Genomic DNA, 19411 nt, shown 5'->3' on the forward strand with positions numbered 1-19411 from the left:
CTTCGGCATATTTAGTCCTTTGAACTTTAAATTACAATTATAATCATAGCGTGTATGATTGAATTCTTCCATAAAAACTTTTAATTGTTATGTGGAGCTCTACTTAATTAGAAAAGTGGTGTAGGGTATCATAAAGTCGGTCCCGCCCGACTTTAAGACTTTCTTTACTGGTTTTATGATAAAAGAGTGTAATTTCAAAACAACTTTTATGCCATAATGAAAAAAAAAAAAAAAAAAATGAAAATAGCAGCGGAGGTTGTAGTAAGAACAACCCAAATGTTTTCTTTGTTTATCTATGGGTGTGAATGATAACTTCCCAGTAAAAATTAGTCGGCAACGTTTTTACACCCTTTACCATATTATGGAGGGAATATTAATGTCATTTCGTTTGTAACTGCTCGCAATACCATGATAGACCCTACCAAGTATATAAATTCTGTATCAGCGTAAAATTCTAAGACGATTTAGCGGGGCTGTCTGTTTGTCTTTCTATCTGTTGTAATCACGCAATATCACGAGGGGATTGAGATATAATCCTAAATTTTTGAGACCATGTGTATTTTGCGAGTAGGCTGGTTAAGTTCGCAAATGGCCATATAACGGTATTTTTACCAAATACCAACATTTGGTATTTTTATGAATTGAGAAACATTACAAGCCGCAATTGTTTCACATATCATATATGAAGTTCGGAATCGGTACTACAGCCTATGATAAAAATTATCTATGCAGGTCCATTTTAACGATATTTGTCGGCCGATTTTTTTGTTGAAATTTTTGAAGTTCCTTACAAATGGAGAGTATAAAAAGTTAGGCCCGCCGAACTTGGCTACTTTTTTACTTGTTCTCTCTCACATATTATTATTGTAAGAAGTTATCGAGCATCATTGAACAATAAAATATAGCAAGAAAACAATTGTTTTCCAAAATGTGTGCATTAGGTTTTGAAAATGCTTAGAAAGCCGAATCAAAATTGTATTTTGTATGTCAAAAAATCAGTTATTCAATTCCATAATTCAACTTTAATCGTTTATTGTTGGAAACAAAATATATAAATGATGTCCTTAAACTTTCAATTAGCCATATGGCTACATATATAATATTTCATACGGCCAAAACGTGTGTCATAGGTTTTAGACCCTAGGTCTATTTGGACCAAATCCCTTTCAGGATATTTAGAGTCGATCTAGCGATGTCCGTCTGTCTGTCTGGCTGGTGCGCACGATAACTCTCGAAGGGAGTATATATCGTAATAATATTATCAAACTTAGATCGAGTTCGGAGATCGGAAATATCGGTTCAAGCCTTCTGGTGTCTTCCTGGTGACATTTTCGCGGACAAAAAATTATCTTATAGAGCAAGAAGAGATCGTCCAATTTTCAGCAATCTTTAGGAATCTCAATATTTGTTTCAGTGTTAGATCAGGTGCGGAAAAGGACTATTTCGATGCGCGTCTTTATATCCCCACCTTGGAAAGGAGGGAATATTAACTTTGTTATTCCGTTTTAACATCCCTAAATATTCGTCGTAGACCCCATAATGTATATATATTCATAATCAGCATAAAATTCTAATACGAATTAGCGATGTCCGTCTGTCTCTCTGGCTGGCGCGCACGATAACTCTCGAAGGGAGTATCCGATTTGGCCCAAACTTGGTACATCGTAATATTATTATCAAACTTAGATCGAGTTCGGAGATCGGATATATCGGTTCAATTCTTCTGGCGTCTCCCCCACAAAAGGTATACATTTTCACGGACAAAAAATTATCTTATAGAGCAAGAAGAGATCGTCCAATTTTCAGCAACTTTTAGGAATCTCAATATTTTTATCAGTTTTAGATCAAGTGCGAAAAAAAAACTATTTCGGTCGACTCCATCAAGTACCTCCCCCACAAAGGATTCAAATTTTGAATAATTATAAGTCTTGTAAAATGTAAAATAATGGTTCGATTGTATTTAAAACTTTGCACAACTCAATATTTTTATCAACACAAGATCTAGTATAGAGATGGGATATATCGGTTTACGCCTTTAGGTACCTCCCCCACACAGGGTCAACATTTTGAATAATCGTTTCTTTTATAAAATGTCATATGGTCTTTAAATTTCGCACATCTCAATAATTACACCAACACAAGATCTGGTATCAAAAACTGATAGAACAGACAACTCTTTCTGGCACATCCCCCACAACGGGTCATAGGTTTTGAATAACCACGACGCTCATAAAAAGCGAAATGAGCATCCGATTCTTTTCAATCGTGGCAAATGTATATATGTACTCTATTATCATGATAAAATTAAAACTAAAATAAAGGTAAAGTCATTTCAAATAAGCATATCTATCTCTGCAATTTCCTGTAAAGTAAAACAGCAGTGCTTCTTTTACTGTTGTTTAAGGCCCTTGAACTCTTAAGAGTATTTTCTTTTAAATGCATTTTTACAATTGCATCTTGTGACTATAATTAGATGATCCCCTTGAAATATTTATCTTTATCATTGAAATTTCAAAATAACATTGTAGGGGTTAGGTAAATATTTTCCGCGGGTATCTAGATTACGTAAAAACAGTAGGTTCATTTATTATCTTTATTTTTGTTACAATTGTCGACGTTTGTGCATTTTTGATGATAGCAGCTAACAAGCTTTAAATTTATTTACTTTTTGCTTATTTAATATGGATTAAACACAAGCGGCCCGGGCAATAATTTTTTTATATAATTATTTTTACTAACTCGATAGACTATTAAGGAAATATTTTTGGATAAGGTAAAGGGACTATGTTGTAATGTGTTAGATGATTGATCATTATTTTTTTTTGTAATTTAGTTTGAAACACATCATTTTAATACTGACACTTGCATATTTATGCCTTTTTATATCCTCCACTATAGTGGAGTGGAGTTGTAACATATATATGTTTTTGATATATATATATATATATATATATATATATATATATATATATATATATATATATATATATATATATATATTTTTTTTTTTTTTTTGATTAGCATCAAATTCTATGCCGTCCTTCTGTCTGTGGAAATCACTCAAGCTTCCGAGCGAAATGAAGTGGATTGATAAAATTTTACTCAGATGCGTGTCTGTTCTGCAGAACTTTTGGTATTGAAAATGGAAAATATAGGTCCACGGAAATATTTCAAATTTGCATTTTCAAGTTCCTAATGGGTACTACAGTCTTTGCAATGGTACACCCTATATTCAGTATTTTGATTATTTTAGCGATATTGTTTATCGGAATTGCATCAAATTTCGTATTTGTAATTCCTAATGGGTACTACCACCTTTGACAGAAAATTGTCTATGCAGGTACATGTCTTCGTATAGCCCCCATATAATGGTCCCTCTATCTATTCGGTATTTGTGGAGTTATGGGACATTATCCACGGGAATTGTTTCATACTTTCGTATTTGAAGATCCTAATGGGAACTACCGGTCAAAACGTGCCTAGTCGAAATAACGGTTTTAGATCCTAGGTCTTTGGACCAAATCCGTTTCAGGATATTTGGAGTCGATAGAGCGATGTCGGTCCCTACGTCTGTGTGTCTGGCTAATGCACACGATAACTCTCGAAGGGAGCATCCGATTTGGTCCAAACTTGGTACATCGTAATATTTTTGTCAAACATAGATCGAGTTCCGAGATGGATAATATCGGTAAACCCCCCCCCCCCCCCCCCCCACAAAAGGTCGAAATTTTCAAAGAATATATTTTCAAACTTCGTACATCGTAATATTTTGGTCAAACATAGATCGAGTTCGGAGATGGACAATATCGGTCCACTAAGCCCCCCCCCCCCCACAAAAGGTCGAAATTTTTAAAGAATATATTTTCAGCATAGGAAGGGAAACGATAATCCGATTTTGCTCCAACTTTGAAAATCCTAATATTTGCATCAGTGATGCAACTCTACAGTGATTACAACTCTTATAGAATGTGATGTAAGAGTCCGATTGTCAAATTTCACACACCCTTATTTTTTTATAAAGCCAAGATCTGGTGTTCAGATGGAATATATCGGTCCAATCCTTCTGGTACCTCCCCCACAAAATTAATATCTCATTCCATTTAGAATCTGAATATTTCTATCAACACAGGATCTGTTACATTCAAAGTTTTGAATAACCAAGACGGTAATAAAATTCGAAATATGGTTCAGGTTCTCTTTATATTTCACACATACCATTATTCCTACTGACACAAGATCTGTTGTGAAGATGGGATATATCGTTTCACTCCAAGATCAATACATTTATCTGTCATAACTTGCGAAACAAGTCAGCAATTCTTAACAACTTGCTATGCCTAACTATTTCTCTCGACCTTCTGATCGGAATTTATGATTTCGCATAATATTAGATATAAATTTTCGATTTTCTTATAATTTTGCCCATATCAATATTTTTATGTGTATTAGATGAAGTATAAGAATGGAATACTTCGGTAGACTATACGTGGTACCTCACGCACACTTTAACATTTTCTAAAAATTATCATGTATCTTACATAAAGTGAAGGAAGAAGTCGATATAGTCCATACCTGTCACTTCGCAATATTTATATCATATTAATCATAACACAAGCTAAAATATATTTAAATAATCGAACATAGACTGAGGGTATACATCTGTCGGCAAACCCGACTGATACTATTTAAATTGTTTACTTATTATTTCTAGATTTTTTTCGCAAGTTCGCGTTTGTGGACAAGATACGTACCTTGAATTAATGAGAACTCAAAGTTTACTTTCGTTTCGTTTTAAAATTGCTCTCATTTCTGTGTGATTTGAATTCAAAAATGTTCAAAAAAATTGGTCAGAACAACTAAGAATTATATTTACAGTTAATAGCCCCTACTATATCTTATACAATTTTACAGAGATATTTAATTAAAATCGAATATATTTACTATTCAAGATGACATACATATTGGTCCACGTTTCGGTGTAACTTCGCTATACGATACAGCACGACTTAAAGTATTTTGGTAGCTAGAGTTGTGCGGAAAGTTTCCCATACCCATTCCCAGAAAACACCATCTTCGCCTTAACTGGCAAAAGTTGAAACTGAAAATATTCCACTCCGGTAGTTTGAAAACTACTACTCCATCATCTGTGTGTGTGTGTTAGATGTTTTGATAAAATATCGATGATAAAAAAGTGCAAAAAGAGAAATCTTGTTTTTTTCTAATTACACTAAAATCATTCAATTTTACCATCATTCAGGTCAACTTTAATGTGTGATTTTTTTACGAATCAAATCTGTTAAAAAAATCAATGTTTACAAAAATACCAACAACCGTGGCATAATAATTTTGCGTGAAGTTCAGGTGCAAAAAAAACCTATCGAAAAAAAAAACTTAATTGAATATGCCTCGGGGGTTCCCATAACCATCTATAGGCAACAACTCTCAGCTTTATTTGGGAACATTAATAACACAAAATTTGTCAAAGTATTGGCGTGGAAGATTTTTTGAATTGTTTGTTTTGATTTTTCGAAAACTATTAACAATAACCGGACAAAACCCCATTTGTTTTTGTTGCTGTGGCTTTGTGCACCACCCCCACCATCACCTCTCTAGCCCTGTGTTAAGCTATTCTTGGAATAAAACAAAAATATTATTATAAACAAATTAGCAGAAAACAAACGAAAGCTTAGCGCAGTGGGAGAGTATAGAGAATGAAGTCAACAATTCGAGTATCTCTTGGCCAGATTGAAATAAATCACAGAAGGCCTGTTCAAAATCGTTAAACACTTTGCAAAATAGTTCATTATGAAACTTTTTAGCGAAACATTGTTCGGTCGGTGCTGGGCGAAATTAACAACGAAACAAGAATTGAATTTGGAAAATGCGGAACGCAGTGAAGAACCCGCGGTGGCTGTAATATATCAACGTAATGAAAGTAGTTAATTAATAAATGAAAGAAATGGAAATAATTCCAATTCGGAATCAAGACTGACCATTTCGAAATAACAAAATAACTGTGCTATCCTAACAAATATAAACCGATGCTCTTTTTTTAAAATTATGGTGATTTTTTTAAAATTAAAAATTGAATTATTGAAAGCGAATTTTTCTCTGTTAAGTGTTTTGCTAAAAAAGTGTGCATGATTTCTATACGTGTCAAGAGTAATTAAAACTTAAGGGCAACAAATTGATAATTGATAAATTATTGTTTTTTACCCGGTAGTGTTTTAATATATAAAGATGGAAATAAAACTATACAATCTGAAGTCTTTTGTGAAATTGATGTTATAATAAAAATGTTGAACTTTTCAACTATGAGATTCCTTTTTCCAATGTAAAATATGAAAAATGCAAAATTGAAATTTTGATAACTAACTTTATTTTTGTGCCTTTTATATTTTCGTCGTTATATAGCCTAGAAATTGGCAAAATATGCAATTTTAAAATCTACCTCTTATAGAAAACTTTATACTTTGAACATATACCAATTCGAACGACCGTGCAAATGAAATCTTACAAGGCGTAAACATTTAAATATTTAAAAGTGCGGTTCAATATTTTAAATCTGTTCTCTCCTAAAAGGCTCTGAAACAAAAAATGAGATAACCACGTGTTTTATCAACTAAATTAATGTTTAGTTTACTGTACAAAATCGTGATTCAATATAATTAAATTAAAAGTGTATTTCATGTGGACATACAAAAAACCTATGTCAATCTTAATGGTTTTAGCCTGCTCAAAGAAGAAGTACAGTAAAACAATAGGAAGCTACTATATTAAGCAGTTCTACCCTTAACAAATATACCTCAATTATGGCAAAAGTGTAAAGTAAATTATACCATATGGGATTAATATTGAGTTAGTATTGCGGCTTTAGAACGGTTGAACTTTGAATTCGAATGTAACTAATATATGGGAGCAGAATCGATTTCCGCTAAATTTATATATTTTTTTCTGCTGTAACAAATAACAAATATGTTTGCTATAAAGTGTATAACTATGAAGAAGGTTTAAATATAAAATCGGATGAAACATATATATTGGAGTTATTTCTATATTTGATTTGATTTGATTTGCTCAAAGCTTGGCAGAACTTATTCTCTTCGGAGCTTTATGGTATGATAAAAATGTCAACATAATGTGACAAACGTAGACTGTTGGTATATCATTCATCTCAAATTATATGAAAATATATATGGGAGCTGCATCTGAACTGATTTTGACCAAATTTGTCAAATATACTTCTAACGAATATTAATTTTATGGAGTGCATATTGCGTATTTAAAGGCTTAAATGAGATCTATAGCTTTATATGAATCAATTGTCATCAAATTTGTCCTTGGGTCAAACAGATAAACTTGCAAAGTTTTGCCTTATTCGGCTAATAAATGAGACCTGTAATTTCTTTACATAAATACACCAACCGACGGACATAGCAGACGGACATAAGTAAATCGGCTCAGAATGTTGGAAAGTGGTTAATTGAGGGATTTGGGACTTTGCAGATATGCAAATTAGTAAAAAACAAGTAATTACCAATATATTCTATTTTCACACCTGACCTTGGGTTAATAAAAATATTGTGATGTGTGATCAGACGCTTACAGCACATTTTAATTATTATTATTAATTATTCAACATTTTTTCTTTTTTTCTCTAATTTCAATGAAATTTGGAATGTGTAGCGGAAATTAAAACAAATATACATTTGTCAAATTATATTAAAATCGGTTCAGATTTGGATATAGCTCTCATATATATTTTTGACCGATTTCATGTATTTTATGCACCATACACGATATGTATGTTCGATTCCAAAGAAATTTGGAATATGTAACGGGATTTTGATTAGAAAATAAATCAGTCAAATTATATTAAAATCGGTTCAGATTTGGATATAGCTCCCATATATATTTTCCGCCGATTTCACATACTTGATGCACAAAACACGATACGTATTTCCGATTCCAACGAAATTCGGCATGAGTGGCTAAATTTGGTAAAAAATAAATTTGACAAATTATATTCAAATACGCTCAGATGTGATTATAGCTCCCATTTATATACTCAGCCGATTTCACATATTTGATGCACCCAAAGCGAGAAAGACCAAATCTGGCACCAGAAAAAATTGCCAAATTATATTGAAATCAGTTGAGGTTTGGATATAGCTAACATTTATATTTCGGCCGATTTCATACATATTATGCACCACACACGATATATATGACCGATTCCAATGAAATTCAGAATGTGTGGCGGAATTTGGTTATAGTAATAAATGTGATAAATTAATTGGAAATTAGTGAAGATTTGGATATAGCTACCATATATATATTCTCGGCCGATTTCACACATTTGACCCACCAATTTCAATGAAATATGAAAGGTGTGGCGGAGTTTGGTGTAAAAGTAATTTTTTTAAAATTATATTTAAATCGGATCAGATTGGGATATGATTTTAATAAGAACCATTGACCCACAACGCCTTAGGCTAACACTAAAAAACAACACAACAATTTATTTGAAATACGCTTATTACGGCGAAGTATGTTGCTATCTCGAAATCACTAATTGCAATAGAAATGCCCCTCTACTTAAAAAATTGCAGTTTCCTGCACGCTTGGTATTTGCTATGAAATAAATAAATCCAAAGGACAAATCCTTCGTGTATGCATGTCATGTTACTGCTTTTGAAATGATTTTGTTTATTAACGCATTAAATTAGTGCAATATTTATTTTTTTTAATTTTTAAATTTGTTTTTCTTTATCCAACATATGTTCGTAAATAAAATTTTGAATGCATATAAAATCAAAAGGGGTAGCGAAGCGCACCGGGTTCAGCTAGTTAATTATAATTTCGGGCCGTGCAAAATTTAAAGAAAATCGAACATTCATTTCCAATTTCATGCGAATAATAGTCAATCAAAATTTTAGCATTTTTTGAAGAAGAAACGAGAAGAAGTGGTCGATATATTCCATACTTACATCACATATCTGGCTGAGAGAAATTTTTAGATACTCCAGCAACTTGTCTAGCGAGTAATGAGGAATATAATTATTGAAAATTGTGACGCCTTGTCCGATTTGTATCATTCGTTTGTAAAAATACTGAGATCTGAGAAATTTGAGGAAAATCGGAGGTTTATTTCACATTTTATGAATGTTTTGTTATTAAAAATTCTTTACGTCAGATCGTGTGTTGATGGAGGTATCAGAAGGAGAGGGATATTTTTGGAGAAACGGATGCTTATTTCGCATTTTATGAGAGCTATAATTATTCAAAATATTAACCCTTTGTGGGGAGGAGCATAATGGAGTGTGTCGATATTGGCCATTTTCGCATTGTCACCAATATTGGGATTTGCAAAGTTTGCACAAAATTAATTGATCCTTTCTTTATAACTTCAATGATTTTTGGCAGATAATTGGCTGAAGTGTTTCACGTTTTCGCATAGTCCTTAAATATGATATTTTGAATTTTTAAAATTATAGCTGCATCTTTTTGCATTGGATTTGAAACCTTTTGCAGCGGAAATGAAACCTTTTGCAACCAAAATGAAACCATTTGCAACCGAAATGAAATTTTTTGCAAATTAAATGAAACTTTTAAATTTATAAAAGGAAAAATAACAAAACATTTTTATTCTTAGTAGTTTTAAAATTAAATCAATTAATTATAACTAATATATTGATAAAGAAGAATGTTTATTGATTATAAATATCTACATTTTCATATAATTTCTTAAATTAAGCTTTACTACAATTTTTTCATTGTTATAGTATATTATTAATCTTACCTAATAAAGGATTCCCGCTTCGCAGCTTTATGGATTATGGAGATAGATCAGTCTTACTATGTGGGCTGTTGAATGGTTCTCTCTATCGCGTACACAATGTAATGCGTTATTGAAACATACCGCTATAATTTTCAATTCCAAACATCCTAGACACAACACAATGTTGTGCCAAATTTCAAAGCTTAATAAAATTTGATCTCCGTATCGTGATTTCAATAGACAGATAAGTGGAAATCATTAAATCAACTTTAATCATGATTGTATATACTTTATGGGGTCTACGACGAATATTTAGAGGTGTTACAAACCGAATGACAAATTTAATATACCCTCCTTTCCATGGTGGAGGTTATAAAAAGGTACCTAATTCGGGTCCTTTGGAAAAGGGGCCTTTTGAATCCATCTGCCGAATGAAACAGACTAGAAAAGACCGGTGTATAAGGGCAGCTCCAGAAATTCCTTTACAACAGTAAAGGTCCCTGAGATCTGTAGTGTGTTGCAATACCACTGTCCGGAATTGATTATTTGAAGAGACTCCACGACAGTATTTGATACCAAGCCTGGTCCTCGTGTCAATTTATTATCTCCTTTTTTATTTTCTCTCTCACATTTCTCTGAAATTGTTATTGTTTATTTGTTTTTTTTTTTTCAACCAAAGCTGTATTTAATAAAAATAAATTTAAAACATGTCATAACAATTTTATACCAATTCTTTATTTTATTATTGCAGCCAAAGAAGATGAGGCATATCCGATGAAAAATGATTCCGACAATAGAAACGGTGATGTGGCTCTTCCAATCGCTCAGAACTACACAAAACCCAAAGAGAAAAGTTTGTTGGCAAGACGGCTTTATATTCTCTCCTGGATTGGTAGCTATGAACGTGAAAAAGGAATGTCCGATTTGATTGCCGGCATTACATTGGGCATGACAATTATTCCACAAAGTATAGCCTATGCGGCGCTGGCGGGTCTCTCATCGGAATACGGTTTATATTCAGCATTTATGGGTAAGTTTGAAAAAATATATTTTATTAAAATATCGATTGCAATTTTTGATTATTTTAATTATTTTTCTCTAGGTTCCATTATTTATGTTTTCTTCGGTACCATACCCCAAGTGTCTATCGGTCCTACAAGTTTAATGGCTCTGTTGACGTTGCAATATTGTTCGGATAAGCCAGTTCAAATTGTCATCGTTTTAGCATTTATGGCGGGACTGGTTGAGCTGTTAATGGGCGTTTTTCGATTGGGTAAGTAAATTAATGAAAGTTTGATATAAAATGGAAATATTGTATTTTTATTAAGATGACTTGAGATGGTGATTAGAAAAACCTACTGAACATGGGATATTGTGGAATTTTAAGATATCTATTTATAATAAGTCTGTCTGGTACATTGTTCTATCTGCAAGTAAAGTCCAGCGACTTTTTTCTCATAGAGTAAGGTATTTTTATTGTCTTTTGCAAGAATACTGATAAAAGCAAACAGTTTAAATCAGCTGTTTGCCAAAAAGAAAAAAACAATTTGAAACAAAGTTCCAAAAATTTCTGTATTTTAAAAAAATGAATCGCCCAGTTTAGGAATGAATTCCAATTTTTCAAACTTTGTTCTGAAATTAAATTCAAAACAAAACAATTGCTTGCACAAATATATATCACCAGTTGAAGACGAAGATTTTCAAGTGAATTCAAGAAAAAAATCCGAAAAATATTGTAGAGCAAAGTCTCAGTAAAAGAACTGCCAAAGTGTCACTCTCGAATCGTTCGCTTTTTTTAATAGGCAACTTCTATTAACAAATTGCACCAAATAATTTATTTTTTAAAAAACCAGACATACCTAATGTTTTCTACCTTCTTCCAAGCTCGGTTAGAGTTAATTACAATAATTAGCATTTACTTGGGATCCACGAAGATATATTCATTTGTCATCAAAATTCTATTTCTGTTTTCTTTCTTAAAAAATAGGAATGTGTTGATTTAATTCATTGATGATTTTTTTCTTCGTTCTAAGAAATTGGACTTTGAAATTATTTGCGGTTACAATTATTAACCAAATTATTATGTCATATACATAAATATGGATTTATAAATAAAACATCTCTTGCTAAAATAATTTTTAGCATTCTTGGATTTTATTCATAAAACAAACAAATAAATGACACATGTATAAATGGCGTTAAGTTTGACTGAACTTAACTTAATATAAACTAAAACGTGATAAGCATACTTAATCGCTCTTAAGACTGTGAGGTTAAATGGGGTAAAGAAATATCGAAAATTAATACACATGATACAGAAGTATACAAGGTAGAGCAAAACACAAGTCTGATGGTAGAGTATCACCTTTTTTGTTTACGAAAAATGATTGAAGTAAAATATTATTATATTCCAAAACTAAAAAGTGTATTCTTCGCAGATTACTTAAAAAAACTCATACATAGTTCAATAAAAGGAAGCAGTATAAAGTTACCTCTCAAATACTTGCGGTGCCCCTATTCAGTCAAAACATATAGCCAGTTTGTAAATTTGTGTGTTTTTTGTTTTGAATTTGATTGAATGAAATAATTTGAAATATTTTCAAAATAAGTTGGTAAATAGGAATATAACAATACAAAAAGTAAAAGGAGTAAAAGGTGTCTTTATAGACAAACTGGATATAAAAGTTGTTTAGAAATGCGAACTATTAATGTACTAATAGCATTATACAGTACTTAATTTGGTACCATTTGGTGAAACGAATAGAGCTAAATTTTTAAAATTCGTCTAAGAATTAATTTTGGGAAGTAATTAGTAAACTTAATTCCAAATTTAAGGGTTCTAGCTCTATCGGTTCACATAAATACAAATATTTCCAAAACTACCTACATATCTCAATCCTGCAATTTTCTGGATGCCAGCTCTATTGGTTCACCCAAATTTATGTACATTTTAGGGTAAATATTCAAATTTCGAGATTCCAACTCTACTGGTTCACCCTAAATTTCAATTGTACCCAAATTAAGTACGAATTACTGTACATAAGTACGAATTTCCAAAACTACCTACATTTCTAAGTCCTACAAAGCAACAATAATCTTATTTTCAAATTTCGAGATTCCAACTCTTTTTGTTCTCCCAAAATTTAAATTGTACTTAAATTAGTTCTATTTAGTAAACATAAGTACGAATTTAAAAAAAAACCTAATCTTGCTCTATTGGATCACCTGAATCGAAATTATACCAAATTTAGTAGCATTTAGTACTTTTCGTGCAAATAAGTTCAAATTTCCTTCCTAAACTATCTCTTTACATCGGCTTGATTCCCATTTAAAGTTTCTAGCTCTAACCGTTCACATGATTCGAAATGGTACCAAATGTAGTACTTTTTAGTACTTATCGTACACTTATAGCGTGAATTTCCAAAAGCCCTTTGATACACTCATTCTAAATTCAAGAGTTCTAGCTCTAATACTTCCTCAAATACAAAGGGTACCGTTCTACTACGAATGTCTAAAACTGACCCTCCCCCAAAAATTCAAAGGATCTAGCTTCAGCCGTGTTTTCGGACGTTGATGAATCGTTAAGTCAGTCAATCAGTCAATTTACTCTTTTATTTATATAAATGTATGTTTCATCTCAATACTCAATACTACTACTACTTTCCAAAGTACGGTCGTTGGAAGCCATCCACACCGAATAACAAGATGTACTGTTATTATAGGTACCATACCAATTGGAGAACTTCGTAAATAAAAAAGAGCTTTTTTCTATAGGCAAATTTTGGTTCACCTAACTCCAACACAAACAAAACGAAGTGCGAAAGTAGACAATCAAAAATATCAAAATTTAAGCAAAAATGGATATTTCACACAAAAGGTATGGTCCACTTCAACCGCTGTGCTGTGTCGATCCCAACAGGTGCGCTTCTTCGCTGCTCTAAACTCTAACCCCATGCAAAATTATGCGCCAATTGGTATATAATTATGGCCTGAGAGACTACAAAATCAGAAAAATCTCTTGTTGGTCCATTTCAAGCCCTAAATATTTCTATTCCGACCCTATCCCTGACTCAACGCAAAATTTCTTGAGGTTTGCATGATAATTGTGACCTGTATCGTGATTACAAATGAAGGTGGATAGACGGACACACATAGCTAAATCTATCCAGCTCCGCGAGATTGGAAGATAAATATGCAAAATCGTGGGTCTAGCACCAATATTTCGAGGTTTGTGGCATCAACTAACCTTTGGCGGATTAGATTGATATTCCGCCACCCCATTTATACTTTTATTTATATTACTCGTAATCTTATTTATTTTATATATTATCTTATTTTTATTATACTCGTAATCCCCATTGCAATTTTGGGGATTAAGACCTTTTTTCGGTCATAATTCCCATAATAAAATGGGGAGTATGACTGTTTGCTACTTACAAAAATTATTAAATGTAGTAAAGTTGTGTTCGCGTTAGCCGGCGAGGACATATCCAGGAGAGAAAGTCTTTGGACAAACCTATTATATTAAAGTTATGTCCGCTATGTATGTCCTGAGCCCCATAATTGCAATTGGGATTATGTCCGTGTGGATTAAGTCCGTGCACCGACACGGACTTAATCCAATAGATAAAATGAGCTTTTACTCCCGGACGAAAAAAGTAAATGAACTGAAATAAAAACTTGATTGTCTGGGTAACAATTGCTTGTCTGCCTCAAACAAAAGTTCTGTGAACAGGCTATTAATATGTCCAATCCAGACAATCTAGAAAAAAACTTAGGAGTGCACTTTGATTTCGACATTTTTCTCTTTTCATGCAAGAAGCTTTATCTACTTCAAATGACGTACAATTGATTCAGACAGACATCCCCCAAAACATAAGATAAAAATATGGGGAGATAAGAAAGAAGAACGCACGCGACAGTATCAAAACACTATTACGTTTCTATGTACATAAAACATAAAATAAATAATAAATTTAATTTAATTCTTGTTTATATTAAATTAAATATTTAAATACCATTCTTTTTGATAGGTTTTATTGTGAATTTTATACCATCACCTGTAACGAAGGCCTTTACCTCGGGAACAGCCCTGATTGTGGCCTTGGTTCAAATGAAAACTTTGTTTGGTGTCAAAGTCAAGGGAATACCAACTCCCGCTGAATTTTGGAATAATATCAAGGTTCCAGATGCAATTGTGGGAGTTACTTGTCTCGTTGTACTGCTGCTTTTGAGAGTAAGTAAAAAAATAGTTATTCGTCTCCAAAACTCGAATGTAAAACTATGATTTCTGCTTCAGCAATTATCCAGCGTGAACTTCAAGAAGAAGAATGAGACAACAAGACGTCTGAAGAAGCTTCTTTGGTACATCAGTATCTCACGCAATGCATTGGTCGTCTTCGTTTTAAGCTTCATCGCCTACATGTGGATTAAGAAGAGTTCCATTGAAGCCATTCCATTTTCGCTGTCATCGAAAGTTACTTCCGGTTTGCCTCAATTCAAATTGCCACCTTTCTCATTTGAGAGCGGTAATAGGACATATGGATTCTTTGACATCTGTTCGGAATTGGGTAGTGGCTTGATTGTCGTACCCATTGTTGCTGTTTTAGCCAATGTGGCTATTGCCAAGGCTTTTGGTAAGTTGACTGGGGTTGTTTGTATAAAGTTTTTTTTTTTTAATTGTTAATTTTTTGTCAACAAAATTTCAGTTAAGGATAGTCAACTGGATGCTTCGCAGGAAATGTTAACATTGGGTCTGTGTAACTTGGCCGGTTCATTCTTCAGTGCCATGCCCACATGTGGTGCATTTACCCGTTCAGCTGTCAGTCAGGCAAGTGGTGTGAAAACACCAATGGCTGGTATTTATACTGGTAAGTTGGGACCAAAAAAGAGTTTCGTCTCTATACAAGGCCTTTAAAGAGGTCTACTGCATACAAAAGACTTCTAAGGTTCTTTTGTCTATGAAAGTTCTGTAAAAAATTGTCTATCATTGGGAAACTTGTAAATATTTTAAGTTAATCCTTAATATATTTTAAAGTTCTGTCTCATTTTAATTGATCGACATATAGTTCTCCGCCATTCTATGGAAAGTATATTAACTTTGTCATTCCGTTGGTAACTCCTCGAAATACTCATGTTAGACCCTACAAAGTTTATATATTCTGGATCGGCGTAAAATTCTAAATCGATTTTTCGATGTACGTCTGTCTGTCTATCCTGTCTGATGCAATTACACTAAATTTCGAACCAATTGAGATGGAGGCTAATAGGAATTTAAAATTCGTAAATGGGCCATGTCGGTCCACGTTTTAGTATCGGCCCCAATATTCGGTATTTTTATGATTTCAGCGACATTATTCACCGGAACTTCGTATTTGAAGTTCGTAATGCGTACTACAACAAATGACAGAGAATTTTCTATGCAGGTCCACGTCTTCGTATAGCCAATATATAACGGTACCTCCGTTTTTTGGTATTTATATGATATTCTCGACATTATTCACCAAAATTGATTCCAATTTTATGTTCGTAATCGGTACAACAGGCTATTACTTATGCAGGCCAAAACGTTTTTTTTTTTGACCCTAGGTCTCTTTGGACCTAATCCGTTTCAGGGTATTTGGAGTCGATTTAGCGATGTCCGTCCGTCTGTCTGGCTGGTGCGCTCGATAACTCTCGAAGGGAGTATCCGATTTGGCCCAAACTTGGTACATCGTAATATTATTAGAAAACTTACATCGAGTTCGGAGATGGACAATATCGGCCCACTCTTTCTGGTACCTCTCCCACAAATGGTCGAAATTTTCAAAAAAAATATATATATTTTTTGCACAGATAGAGAAACGATTTTGCTCCAACTTTGCGAGTCCTAATATTTGCGTTAGTGCTAAGTTAGGTGTGAAAATGCACAATATCGGTCCACTCCATCAAGTACCTCCCCCACCAAAGGTCAAAATTTTGAATAATATAAAAATTTAAAATTTGATCTAAGAGTCCGTTTGTCTTCAAATTTCATGCATACCAATATTTATATTAAGCAAAGGTCTGGTGTTAAGATAAAATATATATCAGTCCACTCCTTCTGGTACCTCCCCCACAAAATGTCGAACTTTTCAAAGAAAATATTTTACTGCACAGAAAGTGAAAGGATAATCCGATATTTCTCTAACTTTGAAAATCCATGTATTTGCATCAGTTCTAGGTCAGGTGTGAAAATGGACAATATCCGTCAGCTCCATCAAGTACCTCCCCCACAGAGGGTCAACATTTTCAATAATAATAACTCTGATAATAACTAAGAGTCCGATTATTTTCAAATTACAGACCACAATATTTTTATTAACCTAAGGTCTGGTGTGAAGGTGGAATATATCGGTTCACTCCTTCTGGTACCTCCCCCACAAAGGGTCAAAGTTTTGAATAACCAAACGATTATAAAATCCGAAATAAACATCCGGTTCTCTTCATGTTTCACACATCTCAACATTTTTACGAATACAATATCTGCTGTGAAGATGGGATATATCGGTCAACTCCTTCTGGTACCTCCCCACAAAGAGTCAAAAATTTCGATATCCATGAAGCTCATAAAACGCAAAATTAACATCCGATTCCATTCAGACTTGTTACATCTCAATATTTCCACCAGCTCAAGATCTGTTATAAAAATGGTAGAGATCGGACCATTCCTTCTGGTACCTCCGAAATTTTGAATAATCAAAACGATCCTAAAATCCGAAATAAGCATTCGGTTCTCTTCATGTTTCACACATCTCAATATTTTTACGAACACAAGATCTGCTGTGAATATGGGAGTTTTTGGTACACCCATTCATTCCCCACAAAGGCTCAACATTTTAATTATCCATGAAGCTTATACAACGCGAAATTAACAAGCATTCGATTCAGACTTGGTGTATATCTTTCTCAAACTCTCAAAGAAAGCGAATTAAGCATCTAACTCTCTTGAAATTTGACACATACAAACATTTTTGCTAACACAAGATCTTTTTAATACTTTTGTCTGTCATAACTTGCGAAACAAGTCAGCGATGCTTTACAACTTGCTGTATCCAAATATTTCTCTCAAGTAGAAATATGAGATGAATATAGAATATATGGTTTCGCATAAAAGTGGACATACATTTTCGATTTTCTTATAATTTGCCCATACCAATCTGTATTAGATGAAGTATGAAAATTGAATATTTCGGTCAACTTAAATTATCACATATCTCAGATAAGACGAAGGATGTAACCAATATAATCCAAACCTGGCACGTCGCAATATTTATATCATATTTATTTTGGTCCGATACGAAATGGACAATATAGGCCCGATCTTAGCTTCTTTTTTACTTGTTTTTTACTTTTAAAAGTATATTTTCCATTTCTTGTAGGCATTATTGTCTTCTCTGCCCTGTCGATTCTTACACCATATTTCCAGTATATTCCAAAATCCTCGCTCTCAGCCGTACTTATAGCTGCTGTGATATTCATGGTGAGTTGAGTCGAAAACCTTCTCATCCAAAAATATTTTCCAATAAAATCATTGTATCCTTTTTCAGGTTGATTTTAGTCCATTCTTAAATCTATGGAAAAACAATAAAAAAGACTTCTTCAGCTGGACTGGTTGTCTGGTGGTGTGTTTGGTAGCCGGTGTCGAAGTGGGTCTCCTGTATGGCATTGTACTTAATATGATATTTGTGTTACTCAGGTTGGGCAATCCCAAAGTGGATGTTAATCTCAAACAGGTGAGTTTTAGATAGCAAATTTATCTCCACAAATATTTAATTTAAATTTTCATTCACAGTGTGATTCTGTCACCTATGTCCACATCAAACCCATGTCCGATGTCTATTTCTCTGGCGCCGATGCGATACGCACCGAAATTCGCTCAGCTTGCATTCTATATCGTTACGATTTCCCAGTGGTGCTGGATTGTTCCCGCTTCATGCTCTTTGATGCCACTTTCATTGAAATGCTCAACGCAGTGGCCAAGGAGATTAACGAACAAAAGCAAATATTCGTTCTCCAGTCGTTGAGTGAAAAACATAAACCTCTATTTCCCGCTGCCAACTCGAATATTATTTTTGCCATGGACCCCTTGACTGTGGACGATTTTATGACTGCCGAGAAAAAGGCAAATGGAAATGGCAGTCTCATGGCTTAAGTTAGTTAAGTTAGAATATTTAATTAAGAAACGTTGACTGTGACATACATATGATTTACATATGTATGCATGTATTTAGTTATGAACACTTAAAAGATGGAGTATTACACGAGTTTGAAACTCGTTTGTTGCGATATTGTTACGAATAAAGTAAGAAATTAAATTCATAAAATTAAATTTTTTGGATGGACTAACATATGGATCATCTTCCTGTTAAAGTTGGTTTTAGCATGTTTTTGTTGGTAAATCGGACGAAGTTTTATGTGGAAGCTATATCCAAATCTGAACTATCTCGATAAAATTTAGCAAATGTATTATTGAGCTGCATTGGATATATTTCCCCAAATATTGTTGTTACAGAGTGCATATTACGGCTGCGGAGGACAAAAATAACAAAACGGATGAACAATATATATGGGAGCTATAGCTGTATCTGAACCGATTTCGATAAAATTTGG

The 19411-nt window shown here is 33.2% G+C and overlaps 1 protein-coding gene across 4 annotated transcripts in view; it reads left to right on the forward strand.

Annotated features, from left to right (window-relative positions):
* LOC101897542 (sodium-independent sulfate anion transporter) overlaps positions 1–19130 on the forward strand; it is a 47180-nt gene extending 28050 nt beyond the window's left edge. For 2 of the 4 annotated variants that reach the window (XM_059122804.1, XM_005192110.4), the window contains exons 2-9: positions 10533–10811; positions 10884–11054; positions 14815–15017; positions 15081–15417; positions 15490–15651; positions 18181–18281; positions 18349–18534; positions 18594–19130. In XM_059122804.1, coding sequence (XP_058978787.1) covers positions 10533–10811; positions 10884–11054; positions 14815–15017; positions 15081–15417; positions 15490–15651; positions 18181–18281; positions 18349–18534; positions 18594–18953 — 1799 coding nt within the window. In that variant the 3' untranslated portion in view covers positions 18954–19130. Of the gene's footprint in view, positions 1–5769; positions 5936–10532; positions 10812–10883; positions 11055–14814; positions 15018–15080; positions 15418–15489; positions 15652–18180; positions 18282–18348; positions 18535–18593 lie in introns of those variants that run through there. The other 2 variants (XM_011297795.2, XM_059122803.1) reach the window with 2 other exon arrangements.
* The last annotated feature ends 281 nt before the right edge of the window (positions 19131–19411 follow it).

Source organism: Musca domestica, unplaced genomic scaffold (assembly GCF_030504385.1).
Source record: "Musca domestica strain aabys unplaced genomic scaffold, Musca_domestica.polishedcontigs.V.1.1 21, whole genome shotgun sequence".
NCBI lineage: Eukaryota > Metazoa > Arthropoda > Insecta > Diptera > Muscidae > Musca > Musca domestica.